This window comes from Emydura macquarii, unplaced genomic scaffold (genome assembly GCF_026122565.2).
Source record: "Emydura macquarii macquarii isolate MOO-44397 ecotype Brisbane River unplaced genomic scaffold, CSIRO-AGI_Emac_v2 contig_2768, whole genome shotgun sequence".
Lineage (NCBI taxonomy): Eukaryota > Metazoa > Chordata > Testudines > Chelidae > Emydura > Emydura macquarii.
This window is the reverse complement of record NW_027132905.1, coordinates 42,571,890-42,596,331: the sequence shown is the minus strand read 5'-3', so window position 1 is coordinate 42,596,331 and position 24,442 is coordinate 42,571,890. Positions and strand designations below refer to the sequence as shown.

The 24,442-nt window shown below is 45.8% G+C and overlaps 2 protein-coding genes across 5 annotated transcripts in view; one reads left to right on the top strand and one right to left on the bottom strand.

Moving 5' to 3' along the window:
- The window catches only part of ACAP3 (ArfGAP with coiled-coil, ankyrin repeat and PH domains 3), a 147,253-nt gene extending 138,905 nt beyond the window's left edge, over positions 1-8,348 (bottom strand). The window contains exon 1 of the mRNA XM_067567264.1: positions 7,924-8,348. Within this exon, the coding sequence (XP_067423365.1) occupies positions 7,924-7,970 (47 nt within the window). The 5' untranslated portion in view covers positions 7,971-8,348. The remainder of the gene's footprint in view (positions 1-7,923) is intronic.
- Positions 8,349-13,805: 5,457 nt separating this feature from the next.
- The window catches only part of PUSL1 (pseudouridine synthase like 1), a 67,723-nt gene continuing 57,086 nt past the window's right edge, over positions 13,806-24,442 (top strand). For 3 of the 4 annotated variants that reach the window (XM_067567257.1, XM_067567259.1, XM_067567256.1), the window contains exons 1-2: positions 13,806-14,420; positions 17,716-17,773. In XM_067567257.1, the coding sequence (XP_067423358.1) occupies positions 14,362-14,420; positions 17,716-17,773 (117 nt within the window). In that variant the 5' untranslated portion in view covers positions 13,806-14,361. The remainder of the gene's footprint in view (positions 14,421-17,715; positions 17,774-24,442) is intronic. The other variant, XM_067567258.1, reaches the window with a different exon arrangement.

Sequence of the window (24,442 nt, the reverse complement as noted above, 5' to 3'; positions counted from 1 at the left end):
TGCATTGCAGGATGCAAATGGCAGCTCTGATGACCGTGCAACTCAGCAGAGATGAATTCTACCTCCATGTGCCCATTATGATCTATTGCGAATATGATTCACCTGACATGGGAACAGCTGAGCTGCGAAACAGCCTCCATTAGAGAGGAAACCCTGAGGGGGGTAATGTTACATTTACCCATGCATCACATGACAAGCATGGATAGTGTAGCTGCTATAAAAGGTGGCGGGTTCAGGTAGAATACACCATTTTGACTAGAGATGGATCCAAACATTCATGCTGGATCCAGATTTCTCCCCCACCCCCGGCCCCAGAACAACACAGGTAAAGGCCAGATCCAGGATCTGAATTTTACGACCCGGGTTTGTCTCTGATTCCAACTCGCTTCTAACAGTCGCACAGAAAACTCTATAAGGTTAGGAGTCATGAGACTGCTGGACTGCATCTCCAAGGTTCAATCACTCTATGTGGCGTGGTTCCCAATAACCCCCTGAAAACATCAAGCAGACATATTATCTGTGGCACTTATATGGCCCTGTAGTATCTGAGTCCATCACAATCTTTATTGTATTTATCTGCACAACACCCCTGTAAGGCAGGGGATTGCTAATATCCCCATTGTACAGATGGGAAACTGAGGCAAAGAGAGGCTAAGTGACTTCCCCAAGATCACACAGGTAACCGGTGCTGGGACAGGGATTGCATGCAGCTCTCCCAAGTCCCCGGCTACTGCCCTAACCACTGAACCATCCTTCATCTCATACTGATGCAGAGCCAAATTCTACATGCCTGGCATGCTCACTGAACTTGGTAAAAATTAGGTGTGTGTATTTGGGGGCAGAACCTATTCCATAACCGATAATGCACAGATCCAGCAACAAGCATTGATACATACATAGAAGTCAGGGCTGCCTGAAGCCTAGGATTTTCTCTTACGTGGCAAAAGTACTTCAGATCCTGGAGCAGTCACTGCAGACTCTCCATGCTCACACACCATTCCCACTAGGGGAACAGGAATCACGCCCATGCATCAACTGGAGAATGTAGGGTTCATATCCCGAATGAGCTCCAAACCTCATTGCCTTGAAAGGAGTTTCTCCAGGTTTGCACAGTGATTGCTTGAGGTTTTGGAGTACTTTGCCATACAAGACACCATCACCACCAAAGACCACACGGAAACTTCAGCTAGTGCCGGATGCCGCTACCCAGCCTCCTTAGTGGGGCTTCCCATAGGGGGCATACTCCACCTATGCCCCAGCTGCCAGTTATTTTACCAATGAAGTTTCAATGTGCTGACTTTTTACCTACATGGTTTGGGTTCCGGCTACCGTAGAAAAACCACCCCTCTCTTTGTACCTTATCCCAGCAGTTGAGATTAAGTGGGGCACTCAAGTTACAATCCCTGGATTTGAAATGCAAGGTGTTCTCCATGGAAGGCCATTGACTCCGGAATTTGGTTGGAGGGAGCTAGCATTTATTGACATACTGGGCATGCTGTTTACACAAGCCTTCTGGACTGATGGGTGGAAAGGGGAAGGTCGAGTCCCCTGGAAGTTGGGAGCAAGGAGGATTTCTGTAACTGATAGTCCAGAGAAGTCGCCGTGTTAGTCTGTATACAGCAAAAACAATGAGAGTCCTATAGCACCTTAAAGACTAACAAATTTCTGCGGTCATAAGCTTTCGTGGGCTGCAACCCACTTTGTCAGATGCATGTTTTTGCTGTAACTGATATTGTGATATTTTAGATTTTAAACCTTTCAGCTGGGAGTTCAGCACATGCAGCAGCTGTAAGATCAGACCTTTGCTTTGCCTTTGTCCATTTACATACTAAGGGGATCATTGCTTTAGAAATGCAATGATAGCTGGACGAAAGAGAGAAGAGTTTAGATAGCCTCATGCAGTTTGTGTGACAAAATCTTCTCATTTGTGCAATTCCACCAGCCAGTAGTGAAAAATTTTGCAAATTGTGCCCAGATTCTGCAATGAGGTCTGTGTGGTTGGATCTCTTTGCATGCATGAGCTCATTGAAGAATCAGAAGGCTTGTCTGTATAACGGTTTGCATTGGTGTAACTCAATTAATTTCAAGTCAATGGAGGTCTTGCCTACACACACATTTGAACTGTTTTAGTTAACCACGTTTCCAACCCCCCTTTGTAGCCTCTCTTATTTTGGTTTAATCTACACAATTTAAACTAAGTCAGTTTAAACTAAACCAGAATAAACCTATTTTAAACCAAAATAAGAGTGTCCGTGAAGTTTTCTGTGCTGGTTTAACTAAGCCAGTTGAAAATCACATCTTAAGTTAAACTGCTGCACCAGCTATACCAGTGCAAACTCCTAACATGGACATACTTAAACCAGTTTAAACTGCACTTATTCCAGTTACACAAAACTAGTTTAATTTAGTAAATTACAGGAGTAAGCGAGATCAGAATAAGTAACCATTTAAACACCCAGGGGTAGACCAGCCCTTATTCTGCATTAACTTGTTACAGCGGGAGCTGAAAATGACCAGTTTATTTGACAAGACTCCGAGATACCTGACAGCCCCCTTTTACTAATTCATTTATTTTAACGCTCCTTTGTTTGGAACAACCTAATAGATACTTTTCCCAATAACAGCATTTCCCAACTCCTGCATTTGCATGGAGTTGAAGTGAAGTCCAGGATTCCTTTTTTTCCAAGGAGATCAACAAGAACACCCAGACACAGCCACACGGTGCCAAAAGAAACACCTTAGCTTGGGCCCCAGTGCTACTGTCTGCTGATGACAGAGATGCTTTGGGGAATGTGTTTGCTTCAGTGCCACAGCTGCACAATCGCAAAGCTTCGGGGAGGTGGGGTACAGCGTTCCTCAGATCTGTGCACGTGGCATGGCATGTGGGTCTCATGTATTCTGCGCTGAGAGAGGGCTCAGCTGCCACCACAGAATTTTCTCCCTTTCTCCCCTATGTTGGTCTGGGGATTGGGTGGGTTTGGGGAGGAATGGGCACCCAGGGGCAGAGGTTGCCTGTTCCCTGTGGGCGAGACCCCCTTTTTAGGGGTATCTGTAGCCAGAGGGATTACCTGTCAGCAGACTCCAGGGTACACGGTGTGAGCACCCAATATCCACAGCTACTGTGAAAGCACAGCGCCTCCTGAGGATCCTCACGGTACCACAGCCTATTCTACAAGGGGCAAATCCTGACCCCATGGCTAGAAACCCTGGGGAATCTCCACCAGGGAGCCTTGCCTTGTGGTTCCTTCCTTCCCTGGCCTCTTATGGATTGTTCCCAGAGTAAGTTACTACTCAGCATGAGTAAGAGTGGCAGAATCCGGCCCTTCGTACCTATTGCAATGGCATCAATGGGAGTCTTGCCTGAGCAAGGACTTAAGAGTTGCCATGAGCCTCAAGATGTGGCAATATATCTGTGAGTATCAATCATAAAAAAGTGGCCAGATCTGCCCCCGAGATGTAAACCCACTGAGCCACAGCAAGGACGGAACTGGTCTAAGGTGGTTCCTTTATAAATCTGCAAGAATGAGGGCGGTAATGGGGCCGTGCTTCATATAATCTCAACATGGGCCCCGTTTCCTGATTAGGTTCCATTATTGATAGTTACGAGTCAGAAATCTCTTCCTGTATTTCACAGGCTACCATGTTAGTGAAACAACAAAAGGCTCTGCATGCCAGACCGATGAAAGCACGAGCATCTATTGGGGATTGCATGCAAATGCACTGAAACTGGTCTTTCAGGGTAATTATGTTTGTTTACTGGAACTGAAACTGTACATGTCTCCACAAGGCGCATAATAGGAACAAGGTTTACCCGCCAATCTATGGATCTGTACATATTTAAATGGGGAAAAGAAAATTGGGGGGAGGAGGGGAAAGGTTCTTCCTCCCAGCAGATGGTCCCTATCAAGCAGGAGGTGCTACATTGAGTGTTGCATTGAGTTGGTGGTATGGAGCATTGTGAAGTATAATTGGATTTGATTGCCAAAGTAGGATAGAAGCACTGTATTGTTAGAAGCCTTATTATAGATAGGATGCCTCATTAGGTGGGTATGTTAGGCGTAAGTAGCTCTTCCAAGCAGTTGTTGTTTCTTCCCCTCACGCATGACAATGAAAAAGGTTTCAGGTTATCTTGCAATGATTTAGGGATCCTTGCTGAGGGAAATAATTTTTTTTAAAAAACTCCATCCTTAGAGGTTTTTAAGGCCTGGCTTGACAAAGCCCTGGCTGGGATGGTTTAGTTGGGGTTGGCCCTGCTTTGAGCAGGGGGTGGGACAAGATGACCTCCTGAGGTCCCTGCCACCCCTAGTCTATGATTCTGTGATAAATCAGTTATAAAACAGAGTGCAATTGTCAACAGAACCGGGGAGCAGAAAAGGAGGGAATTAACACTCAGGTACTATGATGATGGTTTCCAGTAGGAACAGAAGGATGGTCATTTGATTAAAACACTGGACTGGAAATCTGGGTTAAATTCCTGTCTCTGCCACAGACCCCCTGTGTGACCTTGGGCAAACTACTTAATCTCTGTTTCCCTCTCTGTAAAATTGGGATAATAATCCTAGTTTTTGCTCACCCCTTGTCAGTTTGGCTTGTTAGCTCTTTGGCACAGAGGCTGCCTCTTAGGATGTGTTTGTTCAGCACACAATGGAGCCCTGATCCTCATTGAGCACTACTGAAATATAAATAACGAATACTAGTAATATAAGGACCTGGTTAATACTAGTAATATAACCCGGGAAAGGGTTAAGTGGAGACTAAAGTATAAACCCTAATTGGGTTTGAGGAGGGTTTGTTTCTTTTTGCCCCAGGCCTGGGTATGTCACTGTTCTTTTGATTTATTTAGAGCAGCTAGAAGTTTACATCAGTCAGTTTCCTTCATATTCCCTTCTGGAACTGCAACAGCTCACTTCCCTATCAGAGCATCTCTCTCTTTCACACGCTCAATGTAACAGCGTCCAGCCATTTGGGAAAAGACTTCATCATTCCATGCTTAAACAACTGGCCCTTGATAAAGGTCCAGCAGGGTATTCTGAGAGCCATTTTGTTTTTACGGACAGAGGAGACCAGGCAGAGAGAATGCTGCCTGCATTCTAAGAAACCTGGCCTGACGCCCACACCCGCTAAATGCTAAATAAATAAATAAATAAATAGACATATCAATCAATCTTGACGTCACTCTGGAAAGGGTCACTGCCATGTGGAACAAGACATCTGGCCCATGAAGTCACTGCCCTGGAAAAGTTCACAGGCTCTGCAGCACAATGGGACACGATGAAAGGAAAAAAGTCTGCTGGGGCTGCTTGTTTGATGCTAGATACGTTCAGGTGGAAGGAACAAATCTCAAAACACACTGCCAAATCTTTCCGCGCTTCTAACCGCCGGCTGATGAAAAACTCCTGAGATTCAAATGCAAAACAGGGGAGGGAACAGCACTGTCCCATCAGCTCACATTTGCTCATACTATTCTTACACTGTGTTATGTGACATTGCACGTTAGTAATTGGGTTTGGAACAACTGAGACTAGGGCCTAAACTCTCAGCTACATTTACACTGTATGGGGGAAAGAAACCTCTCTGTAATCCCCTTGAACACAGGCACATCACAGACACAGGGAAATTCACACACACACACACACACTCCTATATGCACTTACCCACACAAACACACACAGGCATTCTGAGTATCCACAGCAATGGACTATTGCAGCCTTTTAATGAACTGCACATTTTGTTGTTTATTTTAATTCATTTAAAGGGAAACACTCATTTTAATAAACAAAAAGCCCTTGCAGAATCGGGTAGCTGAGAATCATCTACAGTGACTGTCCAGCCTAACCCCCTGAGAATCTTTCTGTTTGCAGGCCTGTTTCTGCACTAGTGTCCCGCCCACCATGTTTTTGCAATCTATTGTCTTTTCTGGCTTCTGTTACCACCAAAGTACAGTACGAGAAGCAGCAGGAGGTCTGATCTTTCTACTACAGCATTGTATCCAGCAAGCTTCTGGTGCAATGGGGCATCAATATCCATAATCGGGAACCCTTTCCACAGCCTCTTGCATTTGCACAATAGCCTGGTATAATTACAGTAGAACTAGGATGGAGTCTTTTGTTTGGAGAGCCTGGGATTCCTTGTAAGACAGCTGCCAAAACCCCCAAAGAGAATGAATTTGATGGTATAGAAAATCATTCCATGTCTTTATGTCAAATTCTCAGACAGGGTAAATCAGCATTGCTCCCATGACACCAGTTTACATCAGCTGGGGTTGTGAGCCTTTCTTTGAATGATACATGCAGGAGAGAGCTAAAGATTTTTAACAGCAATGGGAAGCAAGATGAACAGGGCAGAATGTACAGAACAAAAATAATCTCCATGTAATTCAGAGCCTAAACCTGCCATGACAATAGCATTTGGCCATCTATCACCTAGACCGGAGGGCAAAGAGTATAACTAATTGAAAAATCTCATCCATCTGCCCAGTCCTTGCCTGATTAAATGGGCTCCCCATTGCAGATCATCCAGTTGGCTTCTGTTAGTCCCTACTGCTGCTTACTTTCACCTCCTTCAGGAGTACCGGGGAGAGAGGCGGACTTTTTTTCTCTTGCTTTATGGAACAGAATCATTTTTACATTGTGAGCTGTCTGGATCAAAGCCTGCAATAGGGTTATACTAATTGAGTCCTTTATGTGCCTTCGCTTTGTAAACCCCTCTCTCTCTCTCACACACACACACAGAGCAGATGACCTTGACAGTAAAATAAAGAAATAAATAAGAAAAAAATGAACTGAGAGGTTTTTGTTTTTGGTTCTGAACTCTGGTTAATTACCTCCCATTAGAGTGACAAGGCTAACCCTGCAAGCTGTTCTTTGTCTAGCACAACTGGATTTCCATTGCCCAAGACGTCTACCCAGCCTCGCTTAGGGTATCTCCGCCGGGGTTTAGCCGGTGATAAATCATAAAACTTGTCTGTCTCAACCGGTCGCTGGGTGATCCCAAAGCACCATCTAGCCACAAGGCACCAGAGCCCCGGGTTGCCTTTGATCAGAGTGCAGCTGGGCAGCTGACATTGATACATCCCCATCTGCAGGGCAGGCGGTGGGGACCCTGGCTGTTGGCGACTCGGCCCGGGCATGCCTTAGGCCTTCCTCATCCGCAGCCCCCCAGCCTCTCACCCAGAAAACCCTATTCTTACAGTAAAGCCGCCAGTCTGCCTGGCTCGAGTCTTGCCCAGGGAGCTAGCACAATTTGTATGGCGGTGCTGAGAGCCATTGAACCAAACTGTAAACCCTGCCAATGAGGGGAAACCACTTCAAGTAGCCCTTGTTCCAGCAGCGAGGGTCCTCCCGGTGCAGATACCCAGACAGACAGACAGACACCCCCCACCCGGATTACACGGGCCACTTTCGCCCCCCCATGCGATTAGAAAGAGGCGCTTTGCAGCGCCTTTCCGCTGCTCAACCCCCCCCCCCCCCGAAGCCGGCTGCTGGCTGGCCGGGTCTGTGCCCAGGCAGGATGCGGCACTGGAAGGGAAACACACCCCGGTGATTGGGGTGGGAACGGGATCCGGGGGGGGGGGCGGCTAAGAATGAGAGACCCCTAAAAAAAAGACACCCCCCCCCCAGCCTCTTTGCAGCGTTGGTGATGGAGCTCTGGTAGGGAAAGGATGCTCCAGGGGGGTCCGGCCCATCTCTAATTCCTGCGCTTCCATGATGGCTTTGCCACGCAGGGCGGGCAGGCATCGCGCTTGTGTGTGTGTGTGTGTGCGTGCGTGTGTGAGGTTTTGTGTGTGTGAGGCTGCGTGCGTGTGTGAGGTTGTGTGTACGCCAGGCATCTGCCAGCCGCCAGGGATACAGCTGGGCAGGGCGGAGGGCTGCTCCCCTCCATCCATCACCCCCCACACACACACACACAAGCGGGGTCCCTTACCGGAATCGGGGCGAATCCTTGATGCACTCCTCAAATTCCACCGTCATCGTCGCAGCTTTGCCCTGGGCCCTTTTAATTGAGAAAGTTCATCTCCCACGAGGAATCAAAAAAAAATCACAGGCGCGCACACCCCGCTTCCTTCCCCCGGGCCCCCCCTTTCCTCCTGCCGGTCCGGCCGCAGCCCCAGTGTGGCGGAGCCGAGCTGCGAACACGCACATGCAGGCTCCTTTCGCTGGGCTCGCTCGTCACGCCTCCCTCCAGCCCCAGCGGCCTGTCATTGCTCAGGGAGCGTCGCCAAACTACGCAGCTACGCCGCACTCCTTCCGCCTCCTCCCCAGCTGCAGCTCCCGAGGGTGGCCAGTTTGGGTGAGCCCCTGGGAAGAGCTGTGTCTTGGCCCCTCCTCGCTCTGGGCATCCGAAATCTGTCTGCAGCCCAGCCCCATCCCTCTGCCTGCCAATGCTCCTGGGCTTCTGAGGCAGCAAGCTCACCCAGCCGGGCACCGTCTGTTTGGACAGGACCACCAGAGAATTGCAGTGGTTCTCAACCTTTTTTCCTTTGAGGACCCTGAGCGCATTTCAGAGGGAGGTGGAAATCTGAGACACAGGCTTTCTGGACAGTGGCGGGGTGGGGGGACGGGTTGAGGAGAAAGTTCAATAAATGTCCCCTTGCTGCCCACCCATGCTTTCTCACAAGGTATCTGTTGCCTGGTTCTATATAAGAAGGGCCAGATTTTCAGAAAACTGTGTTTGCATTTTGAAATTGGGATGTGTTTGCACATTTAACTTGCTCATGCAATGATCACCCCACAGTTCATGTAATCATGATAACTGGGCGGTTAAATGACTCGATGGAAGTGTAACTTGTCATTTGCATATATATTTGCCCCCATTCTATCTGCACAATAAAATACGCCTGTCCCTGTACAGTATACAAGACCCAGTCCTGCAGGATAGCAGGGTGAAGTCAGAATTACTAACTCTAGTCTCTAATTATAAAATTCTATGGGCTTGATGCTGCTCTGAGCCATCCTGGTGTAAATAAGGAGTCACTCCAATGATGTCAACGGAATTACACAGGAGTAAAGCCAACGTGAGAGCAGATACAGCCCTGCAAGTCTATATGAATGGATCAAATTTTTCACAGATCAAGTTAATTTAATCTGGCATGGATAAACTGGAATAAATGGGGTGTGCTTAATCTTGATCTTCACCCAGTTAAACTGCACAGACAGCAGAAGCATGGGGAGCCTTTTCTGTACAGCAAAGCAGCGAACAGTACAGATTGCGTCATTATCACATCATGTCACCTTATCCTGATCAGTTCAAAGTTTTAAAACAATTAATTTTTTTTTCAGCTATAAATCTCCATATTTAAATAAATGAATCACAGACAATATGGGCTTCAACCAAAAAACAAGTGTCAAATGACCCAAAGGGCTTGGAAAATTTGGATCCAGATCAAAACTTCATGAACAGGCTTTATCTCAGTAATGGGCCAAACCAAAAACTTGAGGGAATTCAGTCCCAGTTCTGCATGCAAATACTGCAGCTAAAATCTAACTCTAGACAACGTTCATGTTTCTAACAGGCCTCTAAGACTTGCATTTGTCAGACCAAGGCAGGAATATGGTACTGTAAACAAAGGTCTGATTTATGTAACACAATCATTGTATGTTGCCTGATTGCTAACAGGAAATTATAAGGCAAATCAAAACTTTTTACATTTTTTAAAATGTCTTTGGTGCTTCTAGTGTTGAAAATGGGGGGTGGAGTTTCAAGGGGGCGTGGTGGTGGTAGGTGGTTTGGGAGATTAACAATCACTATCCTTTCTAAAAGTGAGTGAGCTTCATCAGTTTCATTATAACAGAGTCCAGATGCTACCAGTATAGTTTGAAAGCTGGGCAGATTTTTCCATTAGAAACTCTAATTTCAGTTTTGTATGGGTGGGCCATGGATTTTAACTGGTTTTATTTCTACTACATACTGGCCTTGGTTACTACTGACCCAGGCTGTGATTTTACATCTGTTTTTAGTGTATTAATTGTACACCTAGCTATTCCAGTGTTTGGCACTTTAGAAATAGGTGCAATAATAAAAAAATAACAAATACATAATGAGGACAATGAACAGGAGCACGTATTATTTATTCTTACCATCTTATTATATTTTTATCCACATAGTTATTATTTATTATTAACAAGTGGTAGCACAGAAGCAATTTTTTAGAAAAAATGGAAGTTTAAATTTTATTAATCCAGTCCTGCCTGAAATGCCTCTGTTGATTTCAACAGGGATTTTGGACACAGAATTGCAGTCAGGATCCGTTACATGGGGCCTGATTCTTAGCTAGACAGTCATAGCACTGGAGAATTTACTCCAGATGAGGATTTTGTCTTGGCCTCCCTCCTCCCAATTATTCTAAAATCAACTAGCCTCTTCCTGCAAATCCTTACTTATATAAATAGTCTTTAGTCAGATGAGTATCCTCACTGAAGTCAAAGGAAATACTCATGTGAGTAAAGACTACTCATATTTGTAAGCATTGCCGTGATAGGGCCTGATCCTACAAACTCGTGTGCATATGAATAACTTTTCTGCTAGGCTGCTCACAGGTGAAAAGTTACACTCGTGTTGGGCTGTCTGAAGAATCAGGGTGTTAATTTTTTGACAGGCTAATTTGATTGTAATGGTAATTGGATTAGCCCCCGGCTGAGTTAGGAGTTAGCCATAAAGTGGACTAATTGCTCTTGCAATTGAAACAAACTAAAAAGCCCAATTCAGAAGTATTATCATGCTGATAAAGTAAATAATAATATTAACTCTTAGCCTTTTTAAGCGTTTAGTGAGTTTTCATCAGTAGTACTCAAAGCAGCAGTCTGGCTCAATGGATAGAGCACTAGACAGGAACTCAGGAGACTTGGATTCTATTCCTGTCTCTGCCATGGTGTGGAAATCATTTTGATTCTCTGTGCCTCACTTTCCCCATCTGTAAAATGGAGATAATGATACTGGCCTCCTTTGTAAAACACTTTGAGATCTATGACTGAGAAGATCTAGATATTATTGTTATTATGTTTACAATGACAGGTAAGCATCTTTATGTCCATTTAACAGATGGGAAAACTGAGGTACTGAGGCTGAAGTGACATCCCCAAAAATCACACGGTAGCAGGGACAGGAATAGAACCCAGGTCTCCTGGTTCTCAGGTCTGTGCCCTTATCCATTGGATAAAAGGTAAAATCTTTATCTGACCACGTGCATTACATTTTGTTTCAGAAGATATTTTCCAGTGTCATAGTTATGCAATTAAATAATACAATGGTGTATTTTGCTGTTGGCTTTTCTGTATTTATAGTGATTATGCTTTCTAAAAAAAAAGAAAAAGATCATCCCCACCACCACCATTCAAAACATGCAAGGACATTCACAGTTGAATGATGGAGAGAAGGACAAGCCTGCCACCAATCTGGGCCTTTGTGATTAAGGATTACACCGGGCATCTCTTTAATGTTATCTAACTGTGCCCGCAGCACTGGTTTGAGGCTTACACCTTCCCTGTGAATTACCTTGCTGTGGGGTTTATTATGAGGAAAGTAAAAGAAGTATAGAATGCTGCTCCCATGTGATGGAGGATTGTGATACAACACTGCATGTATCCGGTAGCATGTTAATCTTTGGTAATCCTTATACAGATATTAAATTTAAAATAGCTGCTAAATGTGTTTGCACTAATTAGAAGAGATTGCAGGGCCTACATTCCATGGAGAAAGGAGGATACTGGCAACAAGTTATATTGCCTAAATGGCAGAACCTCAGTCTTGATTGATTAATTAATTAGGGAGCCTAGCAGAGGAGATCACAGCTGATCTGTGTAACCCTGACCAGAAAGTATCACTATGGAAAATAGATATGTGAGGTAAGGGGTTAATGGAGCAGCTATCCATTTCTGGAGACACTGAGTGGTTAGAGCAAAAATAAATGTGCTTTAGAGTAATCTTAAAATGGATGCTAGTCTGAAAGATGAGCAAATGTTACGGGCCTGAGTCTGCATCCTTCAGGCAGATTCTCAGCTGGCAAAAATTGTCACAGCTCCAGCAAAGTCCATGGAGCTGTTATAATTTACGCTAGGGGAGGATCTGCCCTATAAAGTCATTCTTATTCACAGGCTACATCCTATTGAACTTCATAGCACTACTTGCACGAATACCACTGTGGATAAAGGCTGCAGACTCAAGTCATATATTTTACCTAAATGCTGCTGCGACTCCATTGCTCACAGCTCTGTGCAGCTGACTCTCTTTAGCTTGGTGTTTCCAGCTTGTATTTTTTATTAGCAATGCCAAAATGTTGCCCTTCTATAGCACCTCTCGCTGAGGATCTCAAAATGCTTCCCAAACAGCGAAACTGTGTGAGATGGGAATTATTATAATCTCCATTTGACAAATTGGGAAACAGGCACAGAGCACTGATGTTATTTGGTCACCTGTACAGTGCAGTGAGAGGACTAGAACCCGTGAGCCCCTTCTCCAATCAACAGACCATGCACTTTCCCAGAGCTGGGAACAGAACTGAGGAGTATCTCTAACTCTTAAGATCCTGTTCTAATCACTAGACTATACTTCCATTTTGAGATGACAATGGTCCGTGACTGATCTAAACGCAGTGTATAATGATGCTAACCAGGTGACTCTACCTGAGTGCAGCTTTTCCTGCCAGCACACAAGGGGAATGACACGTCTGCTTCCCAGCCTAGCTCCCTGTTGAAGCACCCTTTGCTAGGGCTCTGGGCAGAATGGGTTCTGTGGAGCTGACAGGATATATATCAATGTCCCTTGTGCAGACTGGGTGACGTTCACTCCTGTGCAGTGGACCAAAGCATGTGCTCTGCTCAAGTCCCACGCAAGCCCTGGTTTGAAGATTGATCTGGCACTGGAGTGAATTTTATAATTCCCAGGACTATCCAAGAGGATTCTAGCATATGGTTCATGCGGCTTTTGACAGCGCACATTTCCACAAGGTCCCATCCATGACGATTGCTCATGCGTAGCTGCCAGGGCAGCATGACTCCTTTAGCTTTTGTTTTAATTGTTTATTTTGAGGGGTGGATTGAAAATCATGCACTTCTGGACAACCAGTTATTGTTTTGCTGTCGCAGTCCGCACTGTAGGACCTATAATAACTGTGTAGGTTATTATAAATGAATGAATGGATTTTAAACAAAAAGGGCAAAAGTTACTTGGGAGCCTAAACCTCCTTCTTATAAGTGACCTAGGCAGCAAAGCCCTCATGCTCAAAGGTATTTAGGTACCCAACTCACCTGAAGAGCTGGGCCTTAAATTCCTTTGGAAAATGGGATTTAGGTTCTAAGCTGTTTGAACGTTCTGCCCAGAATTTGTTTTTCGCTGTTGCTGCTGTTGGCTTATTGTGTTTTCCACATTACTCCGAAGTGGCCTAGGCCAGGCAGTTTCCCCTTGGTTTGTTTCCCTCCCTCTCTAGTCAGTTCCACTTTCAAGTTCCCTCTGCAGCTGCAGGGACACATTTGTTGTTAAAAAAAACAAAACTTAAAAAAAAACCCCACCAAATCCACCCCTGTTTTATCACCCAAGTCTAATAAGGAAACTCAGCAAGGAAAGGAAGCATTTTTCAGTGTAGAAAACCTACAGGATGGGGCAAAGGAGAGCTTGTGAATGACCGAACTCGCTGGCCCTTCACAAGGAAAACGCTGGGGGTGGGTGGTTGGTTGGTTTCTCAAATTGCAAAGCCCTGATCGTTCCACGCTTTAGACCAAAGGCAGAACTTCCCCTCGCTCCCTAAAGCTGATCGCAATAATTTAGCATCGGCTCCGCCCGCTGCTCTCTGGGTGGCTGCTCCCTGCTGCGAGTAGCCGCGCCGCCGACCTTCGTAGGCCCCTGGACGCTGCCCCCTCCCCCCCCCGCACGTGCGGGGCACCACCTTGGCTACCCCGGCGCTGCCTGCAGGAGGGCGGGCGTGACACATCCCCCCCTGGCCGCTCAGGGGAGCGTGGCCTGGAGGCAAGGCTCGGGCTGGGCCGGGCCACGTTCCGGGAGAGGCGAGGCAGCGGCACTGCAGCGGGGGGGGATGCATTGGGGGCTGTAGCCGCCCGGAGGAGGCAGCGGAGCAGGTTGCCCTGCACGGGGCCTGCTTCCAGGCTGCTGTTAATTGTGCTCATCGTCCCCCTCCTAGCTGCTGCTGCTGCGGGCTGGGTGCAGCGCTGGGCTCCGACCGTGCCGGGCTCTCGCTCTCTTTGCAAACCAGGGCGGGAAGGTTTTTTGTTTAAACTTTACAATCCGGAGCCGGTGGCGCTAAGCGAGTTTCAGAGCAGGGGGGGGAGAGGTAACAAGAGCTCTCCGGGCTGTAAGGCGAGCCTGGGCTGCGAGCGGAGCCTGGGAATGAGCTGAGGGTGCCTGGACCCCGGGATGAACTGCCCCCCAGCCCGCTACTTGCTCTTCTTTCAGTACTTCGGCACTAAATATAGGTAGGTGCCCGAGGGCTGGTTCAACGAGAGACCGTCCGCGAGCTAGAAAGTCTCACGGGGGCCGCAGGGTGACCAGGTGCTCGGATATTCCGGGGCTTTGTTTTGTATATGCAGCTAGAACCCCTCTGCTCCCCCCCGAAAAAACCTGCCCCTGTTTTTTACACTTGCCATCTGGGTCACCCTAGGAGAGGCAAAGAAACAAGGCACAAGTCTTGAAGGACAATAACGCCTCGTGTTTTGGGTGACTATTAATCACTGTATTGAATGAAGGGTGGGATACAACTACTGGGGATTAGAAATTAGAACTGGAGGACAGATTGGGGGGGTCGGGATTTTGTCTTGGTTCCCTCCCCCCAAAGTCCTACCTGGTGTGATCTGGGAGGGGACAACGCATTTCCCTTGGAGGACAGAAAAAAAAAGCCAGATTCTGATCTCATTCTGGTGTAAATCCAAAGTAATTTCATTTGAATCAATAGAGATAGTTCAGGCTCAAGCCCTGATCCCCCAAGTGGTTCCATGTGGGCTGGTCCCTGCAGCATGCAGATCAGTATGTATTACTGGGATTTATAGCAGGGTAACTTCGCTTAAAAGTTGTATTGGCATAGCTGTGTTGGTTAGGAGTGTGCAAATAAGAGCTATGCCAGCAAAAGCTCCAGTGTAGAGGCGGTTATGCCAGCAAACACCTCCTTTGGCCCATATAATTGACTTTTTCCTCTTGGGGTACAAGCTATAAAAGAACTCTTTTGCTAGTATAAATTGCGCCTCCCCTAGGAGGGTTTGCTGGTGTAGCTATACTGGCAAACCTTTTCTAGTTTAGACAAGGCCTTAACGTCTCTAACTTTCAGCCCGTCTCTTCTACTTTGGCTCTAACGTGAGAATCAAAATCATTCACATGCAGGGCAGTGACTGTTAGAATAATCCCTCGGTTTTGTTCCCTGTTTTGCTTCATTTCTTATTTGAGTGGTCTCAGTTTTCTCTGTGCTGCACAAGGGGGAAATGAGGTCCCTGCCTCAACACATTTCTGATCGAAAGCTCCAGTGCTGTGAATACGCACGCTTGCTTGCTTGTGTGGTGTTACATTCAGTCGGACTACTCATATGCAGTAGCGTTTGCATGGTTGGGACTTTATCCTGAAAGCCTCTATGTTGTGCAAATGATCCCCGTGACTTCAATGGGGCCATTATCATCATTAATTTGGCCTATTTGCCATAGCTCCAGCTATATGTTGGGTGAGGCCTTCCCAACAGTTAGGAAGGATGGCCTGTCACCCTGACTTTTGAAGATCAGAGCAGGAGAAGGCTCTCAAAGAACTTTTATGAGGGCAATTTAGGAGAAACATAAGCAATAGGAGGGAAAGGTAGCCAAGAGTGGAGTTATCCAGTGGCTTAAAGGTAAGGACAGGTAGCTTGAACGTGATATGGAAAACTAGAGGGAAAATGGGGGGTGAGATTCGGAGAGGGCAGTGATATGATTGAACATGGTGGGATAAAGGAAGGTGACTTTTGTCAGCATTTTATTGTGGACACACTGGGGGAGCGAGGTGAAAAAGCAGGAAGACCAGAGAGGAAAAAATCTCAGTAGCTAAGGGTTAGATCCTTGGCATGGCTAGTTAAAGAGGAGAAAAGGATAGATTGTCATGTCTGCATTCATAAACCTTTTTGCAAAGTAAAATAAATAAATTAAAGCTTTTAAAAATGCAAAGTTTTATTTTACCGTTTCCTTTCATCTTTAAATGATGCAGAGAGAACCAAGGCAGATAAACCCTTCTTTAGAAGCAGTCGAGGGCCATTTAATTTTTGCAAGGAGAGGTTGAATGTTGGATGTGCCACGTAATCCATTTTGACAGCTGAGAGTGCATTATTTTACTTCTCTTTTTTTCCCCCTTCCGTCTCTCTCTTTTTGACTCTCAGTGAGACGTTCTATTAGGCAGCATAGAAAAGGAATAATTGAAATAAAATATGCAAATGGCATCTGTTATTGAAATCCTAGTCATGGATTTATGTCTGCTGCTTAAATATTGTTCTTTGCCTGTAATCAGATTAGGCCATTATTATTAATGGGACAGTTACGATAGCTAGAAGCAGCAGACTCCATCCTGCATGAATTGAAGTCTTTGTAGAACTGTGATTCCTATTTGTGTGGCCCCCATGCAGTACAACACTTAAAAGCCCTTGAAGTCAGTGAGATGCAAGCACATGCTTGAAGTTATGCATGTGCTTAATTGCTTTGTTAAATGAGGGCCTGACTAAATTAGCAGTGTACAGAGTTAGGAAAACATGCGTTACTTCAATACACAGTACTGGTGCCTGATCGATAGTCCATTAAAGTCCATGGTAATCTCTCTCAAATACTTCTCCGGGCCCCATTACTGTAGTATCTGAGCACCTGATATTTTTAATGCATTTGTCCTCACAACATTTCTGGGAGATAGGGAAGTATTTTTATACCCAGTTTACAGATGGAGAAGTGATGCACAGAGAATCCAAGGATCAAATTTTTAAGTGTATTCAGGTGCCCACCTGCATCTTTAGGTACCTAAGAGGATTTTCAAAAGCATCTTTCGGCACCTAAATACCTTTAAATCTATCCCTAAAGGTCTGTCTCTGCAGCCCGCAGCAGCCAGCTCCCGAGCCTGACTCAACGGACTTGGGCTTACGCTACAGCCACAGCTCCAGCCCAAGCCCCAACATCTACGCAGCGGTTTGTAGCACGGTAGCACAAGCCTGAGTCTGTTGACCCTGGCTCGGTGCCAGGGGCTGATGACGCCCAAGATCACACAGGAAATCTGTGGCAGAGGAGGGACTTGAACCCAAGTCTTAGCCCAGTGCTCTAACCACTCAACCATCCTTCCTCTTTTAATGGGATTTGGATCAGGCCATGCAGCAGAGGGGTGAGCCATGCAGGTTACTGCTGTCAGCCCCTGAAACTCCCCCGAATCTGTGATGGTTGATAACAAGGAGAGCCTCATTCGAACAAGCAAACCCCATTTTCTGTGGGGGAAGGAAGGGGGAGAGTGCCCTTTATTTCTGGCTTCCCCCACCTGCAGGCTGTCAGCTGGCTCCTACTGTTTTCTGCTCCCCCACACGCACAGAAGGGAAAGATCGCATTTTATCTTTAGCTAAGTTTTATATAAAGAAATTCCTTGGATCTCAATCACAATCAGTCACTCGACAAAGAAGCTGATGATCCTTATACTGGTGTAGGGCAGGTACCCAGCCTAGATTCTAGGTGTGATGTTACGGGTTGGAGTTCACTGACCCTTGTTGATAACTGTTGTCTTCCTTTTGCTCTGCAGTGGTGTCATGGAGACGTTGACTGATCAGCCTATGCTTGGTGTCCAGAATTACTTGGAGGTAGGTACCTGGGGGTGACACTGCCCCAAACTGAAAATGTAAGGTCACATTATGGAACCACAAATATTATAAGGGGGGAAACTTGTCCTTGTACTGGCCACTTATAATAATAATAATACCTAGTTCCTTGTATAGCACTTTTATTCTGTAGATCTCAAAGCACTTTACTGAAGCACCTGGGGTGAAGTGACTTGCCCAAGGTCATCCAGCAATTCAGTGGTATTGTCATTAAGGAATCAATAACAGGGCAAGTTTTTCATGCCTTTTCTTTGTTTTTTTGGGGGGAATGCCAATCTTGCAACCTGCTCTGCACGGGCAGGCACTTGTCTAAATGCAGAATTGTGATGGTTTACCTTGAGATTTGATTTTAAACCAGTTTGGTTAAACTGGTGTCCAGGTACTGTAGCTTAGCTAAACCAGTTCAACTAAATGGGTTAAAGTGTGAGTGTAGACAAAACCTGGCTTACTACATGACCTTATAGCAGTCATCTAGCTTTTCTGTGCCCAGTTTTCCCCACCTATAATAGAGATATTAAAATACTTTCCTCCCAGGAGCACGTGAGTTTTACTGGAAGGATGTTTGGAAAACATTCTCAGTTCCATGTATGCAAATGCAGAGCCTGCAAATGCACTTGTTAGACTGGCCTCTCTTGTCAGAAGTTCTGCAGTATTCCAAAGCCATGTATTTAATAGCTTTTTGCTATTAACAAAAACTCAGTTATTATTATAGTACATTAAAATTAATTGTTTGTGCTTAATTTTAATGTAAACTCTTAAGAATGGTTTACTTAGCCTGTTGTCTGAGAGATGCAATCATGAATGACTGGTTTAATCTTACCCTTGGTTCCTCATGGTCATTATTGTCTCAAAGGGGGCATCACCTTCACTCAGCCATTACCTTTTAGCAATCTCTATTGGGAGCTGTTACAGGGGAACATCTGGTTCCTAGATGACTTGTCTAATATGCAGGAATTGCCTCTGATGTAGAGGAATTTTGCTAATCATGCTTGTTATTTAAGTACATTCCTCTCCAGAGGGTCTCATGACTCTGGTATCTTCGCAAAGCCATCAGAAGTGTTTAATTAGCAGTGGATTCTTACCTCTCTCCTCCCACTAATTGGGTTACTACACAAGCAAAACCAAAATAGCTTCAAATTATAGAGATTGGATACTTGGTTGCTTTCTTCCTAGTCCAGCTATTAAAAGCAATGTTGTGTATCTGCCTGTGTACTTATGTAGTTCTGCTCTCTGTACCTCACAAACATTAATGAATTTATCCTCATGAAATCCCTGTGCGGAAGTGTTATCATCCTCATTTTAGAGATGAGGAGCTGAGGTCCAGAGAGATTAAGGAACAGATCCTTGAAGGTATTTAAGTGCCTAACCTCCATGGATTTCAATGGGACTTAGGTTCCTAAATACCCTTGATCATCTGGGCCTAGAGACTTGCCCACCGTCACGCTGGTAGTATGTAGCAGAGCATAGAATTGAATTTACGGTCCCTGAGCCTTAACCACAAGACAGTCTTCTTCTCTGTCTGGTCAAACTTGAACCAAAAGCTAGGTTTTAAGAAGAACTTTTTGTGAAACCTAAGACCAGTAGAAATGGTTCAGGGCATTTCTGAAAATTCCACTGGGAACAGTTTTTGTTTTTTTTCAAGCTAAACATTCCCCTGCAGAACTGCAATACAAACATTATAGCATTGTGTTAGTGTGTGACAATCAAAGGTGAAATTGACTAGTAACTCTTTGTAAACAAAAGTTAGACAAGATGGGTGAGGTAATATCTTTTATTGGACCAACTTCTGTGGGTGAGGGAGACAAACTTACATAGAGTTCTTTGCTGTATATGGTCGAAAGCTTTTTTCGCATGAACAGATGTTACTCCAATAAAAGATGTTACCTCACCCACCTGGTTTCTCTAACATCCTGGGACTAACACAGCTACAGCAACACTGCCTGTAAGCAAAAGTGAAATCGACTAGTTAGTTTTCATTGTCAAGACAAAAAGAAATGCAAAAATTGAAGATGGAAATTTGCTGTTAAAATTTCTTCAGGTTTAATGATCTCAGATATAGCTATTAACACATAAGGAAACTTTGAGGGGTTTTAAAGTTATTTTTAACCTGGAAGTATCCCTTTAATACCCTGCATATGGGTCTGAACCTACAAACACTCTGAGTAGCGTCCAGGAGACCTCCTAAAGTGGTCAGGACTTTTCTCAGTAGCAGTTGTTAATGGGATTGGGTCCTAAGTGTGCAGTAGCAGTGAAAAGAAGACCCATTCCTATGTCAGCAAGTAGAAAGTGGGTCACTAGTACAGGTTACAGAATGAATGCCCTGCATATCTAGGCATTTTTGTAATACAATGCTAAGTTAATTACAAATCTGGATTGAGCGACCTGTCTCTAAACACTGCTAGTGATTCCCACATCCCCATGAGTGGCTGTAATTAAAAGGAGGCTCTGCTGGCTTAATTTACTTCTTGCAATCGGGATAAGTTATATGGTAAAATGAAACGCATGCCTGTTTGTGTAAGAGATGAGATTTGAGCTGTCGAGAGGTTCCAATCCAGGCTGTGTCTACAGCAGGTTCGATTGAGCGGCAGTGAAGACTCGCTCAGTTGAACCCGGAAGTCGACTCTGTAAATCCACCCCGGCAAGTAGAGTAGCGCTGCGTCGACTGGAGGGCATTTCCCATCGGTGCACGCCGCGGTAAGTAGACGTTAGGAAGTTGACGGGAGATATGCAAGTTGCTGTACGTAGCTTGCGTATCTCCCATTGACTGCCGCCGAAATCCCCGGCCAGTGTAGACCAGGCCCCAGACGCTTTGTGCTGCAGCTGACTGAGCTTGCTACCCTGAATGAGAATAACACAAGACTGTTTCTAGTCAATTTTGAAGCACCAGAAATGACGTATGGTTCTCATAAGCGTTACTTCTGCAAAGACTATCCTCTGGCATTTTTCTGGGCTGGGTTTATGCTTGCCAGAAGCAGAAATTAAACCATATGTTTTATTCTGTTCACTCTAGGTTCTTTATGTTGACTCCCCTCACATGGTATCTGAGCATAGTATTACTAGAACAGCATGTTTTCTTATCATCTATGGGTTTTAAGGAGAGTGTGTATGTCTCTGGGACAGTCCTAGCTCTTGCCCTGCTTTTCCTCCTCTTTGGAGCAGTGTGTGTGTTTGGGAGATGCAGGAGGAAAAGTCTGCTGCAGGATGTAGCTGTGTGCCGTTCAATAGATGGTATGTAACCTTAGCACTGAATCAGTGCCCCAACATGATGTTAAGTGGTGCTGCACTTTGGGGGCGCTGTCCTTTTAAGATGAGATGGTAAACATTTGTGAAAAGAATGATTTGTAGTCATTAAAGATCACTCTGCACATTTTGCATGGGTAGAATTGTTGACCTTGATGTCATGGTTAAATTCGAGCTAGGTTAAGTGATGCCTACCTAAAAAATGTTGTTCTTGCGGTTTCATCTGGCACGCAGTATTCTTTGCTTCCTGGCCGAACTGCTGTACTGTGTTTCTGTGTGCCCTTAAACAGCTTCCGTTTTCCAGAACTGTCAGAGGCAGCTGCGTGTCATTGGTGGGTCAGATGGTTCCAATATATAGACAGATACAGAATCTAAAGTGATTTGGGCTAGGTAGCTCAGTGGACTGTTTGAGGCCCGTGTTCTGTATTTGGTGGCAGTGTCTTTTTTTGGGAGCTGGCTGGCGTTTTTAAAAACGTTGGTGCAATTTCAAAATTAAAATAAAACAGCGAAAAGATGAAATTTTTGCAAACAAAAATTTTTTTTTGGTCCACTAACTTTAGAGCTGGTCAATTTCTTTAAAAAATTGAAATTAGGATGAAATTTTTAGTTTTACACAACTGGACAAAACCCGTTTTGGGCAAAAACGTTGCATACTCTTTTTTTTTTTTTCCCCCATGCCCCTTTTTGTTTCTATTTATTGTTTTGAAAGCGGCAGGGTCCCTTTGCTTACAGAGAGAGTTCCAGGAATAAGGAGCAGTAGAAAGAGTGTGAAATGGAAAGAGAAGAGGCAGCAAAAGGGCACTGCGGATAATCATCTGGGAGGAGATCTGACCATAAAAATTGAATCTAAAAGTAATAATACTGCTTATGCCATGCAGAACAGCTCAGGCTGGAGGTCTTGTGTGTGATATACAACCTGAATGCTCACAGGTGATATTATTGTTAATCAGCCCTGTAATTGAGTATGTAACATGAGCCCAGCAGCAAGCAGGTTCTGCTTCATCATCTCTAGCCTAGGGCCACAAACAATTCGAAGGTCAGATATTTTCCCTCCAAGGTCTCCAGGACACCACCCACACTGTGGGGCGTTGGACACCTCATGGCAGAAGACCAAGGTCTATAAACTCCGAGGTGGGCCCCCAGCGCCCCCAGTGCAGGTGGGATCATTCCGTGGAGAGCGTTTAGAAGTTCATCTACCTCGGCTATCAGCAGAGTTCAAACGGTTGCAGCGAACCGGATGTTCTCTGGTGAACAGGTGTTGCCACCTCCCGCGTGATGTGATTGTCTTTATGGATGCAAAAACATCTTTGTGCTGAGATGAAGTTCAGGATCTATGAAACTGGTGTCCTGCCTGTATTGGCTGGATGGGTCACAAATCCGGACACGCCTGCAGGCAGACTTGGAGCTGCGAGAGGCATTTCATGTGTACAGAATATAAAGTGGTTTGACTTTGTCACAGTCTTGCAAAGATCTGGCCTTCCTTTGGTCGTTCGTCATGGCCAAAAGCGGCATAGCCTATTCTTTAGACATGCTGCTGGAATGGATGTAAACACCCAAGCACACCGTGCTCTCAAACTTTCCACCAACGTGCGATGGGGCAGATACCCTGACCCTAGCTGGGCCACCTGCAGGGCTGCCCTGGAGATTCATGGATTTGTAGGATTGAGTCAGATCTGGGAACTTCGCTACACAGTGCCTGGTGCAGTGCCATCACTCGCAGTCACTTTGACTATCTGGTGCAGTGGTCCTTAGAAGAGTGTGTGTGTGTGTGTGTGTGTGTGTATTTGTCATGCATGTTTTTGTTGGTCTGGATAGGCATTCATTCATTTGGTACTCACTTCTGTGGTAGCTGAGTGCTAGCTGTAATTCTGGGGGTGGGAGTCAGCACAGTCTGATGGCTGGGGCACTGATCTGGGAGTCTCAGGTTTGATACTCCACTTTGTCACCCACTTGCTGCACGACCTTGAGCAAGTCACCTAATCTTAGCCGTGGTTCGCTCATCAGCAAAATGAGGATAATGATTCTCATGTCCTTTGGCTCTGAAATCTATGGAGGGAAAGTGCTGCCTATGGGCTAAGGGTCATCACTCTAACTGGGGATCTCCCTGGCATTGATTCGTATTGCTCATGGATTTATAAACCACCTGTCTCCAGAGACTGTGTCTGGGACACTGCATCAATGTCACATGGCACTTGAAAGAAAGAGAGTCCAAAAAGCTGTGTATCACATTTACCCAGCATAGCACCTCTCTCTCTCTCTCCCCACGTCCCATGCGAGGTGCTTTGGATGAGCTCAGCAGTTGTTTTGAGCAACTTTTTGTTTTACCAAGCGAATGGGTAGAATGGGCAATTAAAAAAAAAAAAAAATCAGCTTATCTGGTATTGTCATTTCATGGCATCGGAATTTTGCTTGCCGCAGCTGCACACTGGCCAATTCGTGGATACGCTCGTTCCTTTCATGTGGCTGGATTGATGTCGGGCACTGCTGAGTCGGGTTGCATTTATTAGAACCACATGGGACGTCTAAAGGAACGTTAATAGAAAACTTCTGGAGCCTGTAGGAATTTGCCCTCTGTGCTCCACCTTCTAGCAGCCTTGAACTCCGAGAGATGTGTTCTTCGAGTGATCGCACGTGACCGTTCCACTGGAGGCGTTGGTGCGCCCCAGTATTTTTACCCTTAGCAGTGCTTGTCAGGGTGCCCTCTGCTATCTCGCACACGTCGTGCAGGTCATTGACATTCCCTGTCCTTGCTTCTGCAAGTCTTTGCTCAACACCTGTATATAGTACCCGTGCGTCGGTGGCGCCATTTAGTCATTAGTTGGTTTGTGTTGTTTTTGTGTGGTTCTGGCACCTGGTCTGGGCACCGCCCCTGTTGCCGGAGATATGCCGCACTCTCCGGGTTTCAAGAGCTGCCACGCTTGTGGCAAGGGTAAGCCAACTAGTGACCCTCACCTCAGCTGCCTTCAGGGCTTGTGGGGGGCTCGTGGGAGTGACAGGTGTGGCATTGGTAAGGTCTTTAAGCCCCATTCAAAAGGCAGAGAAGCCAGGTTAAAATATCTGCTGATGGAATCAACACTTCCGCCTCACTCCGGGTACCAAGCACCTTGGCGTCCGTCAGTGCCGCACCGGCGGTGCTGCCGGGGTGAAGAGGCAGATCATCATCACCGGTACCAACAAAGAGGCGTCCCCCAAAGACTTGAGGAGGACGAGCTCTTCTAGAGACTCGGACGGGCATTCAAAGAAGGAAGCGTTCCCCAGAGCCCACCTCTAAGCAGGGGAGACTCCAGACCCCGGTGCAGGCCTGTTGAGACTGGCTTCTGAAGCACCTTCATCAGCATCTCCTCGTGCCACAGCACCGCAGCGTGTCTTCCCGGTGCCGTCTCCTCCTGCCTCACTGGAGGCTGCGAGAGA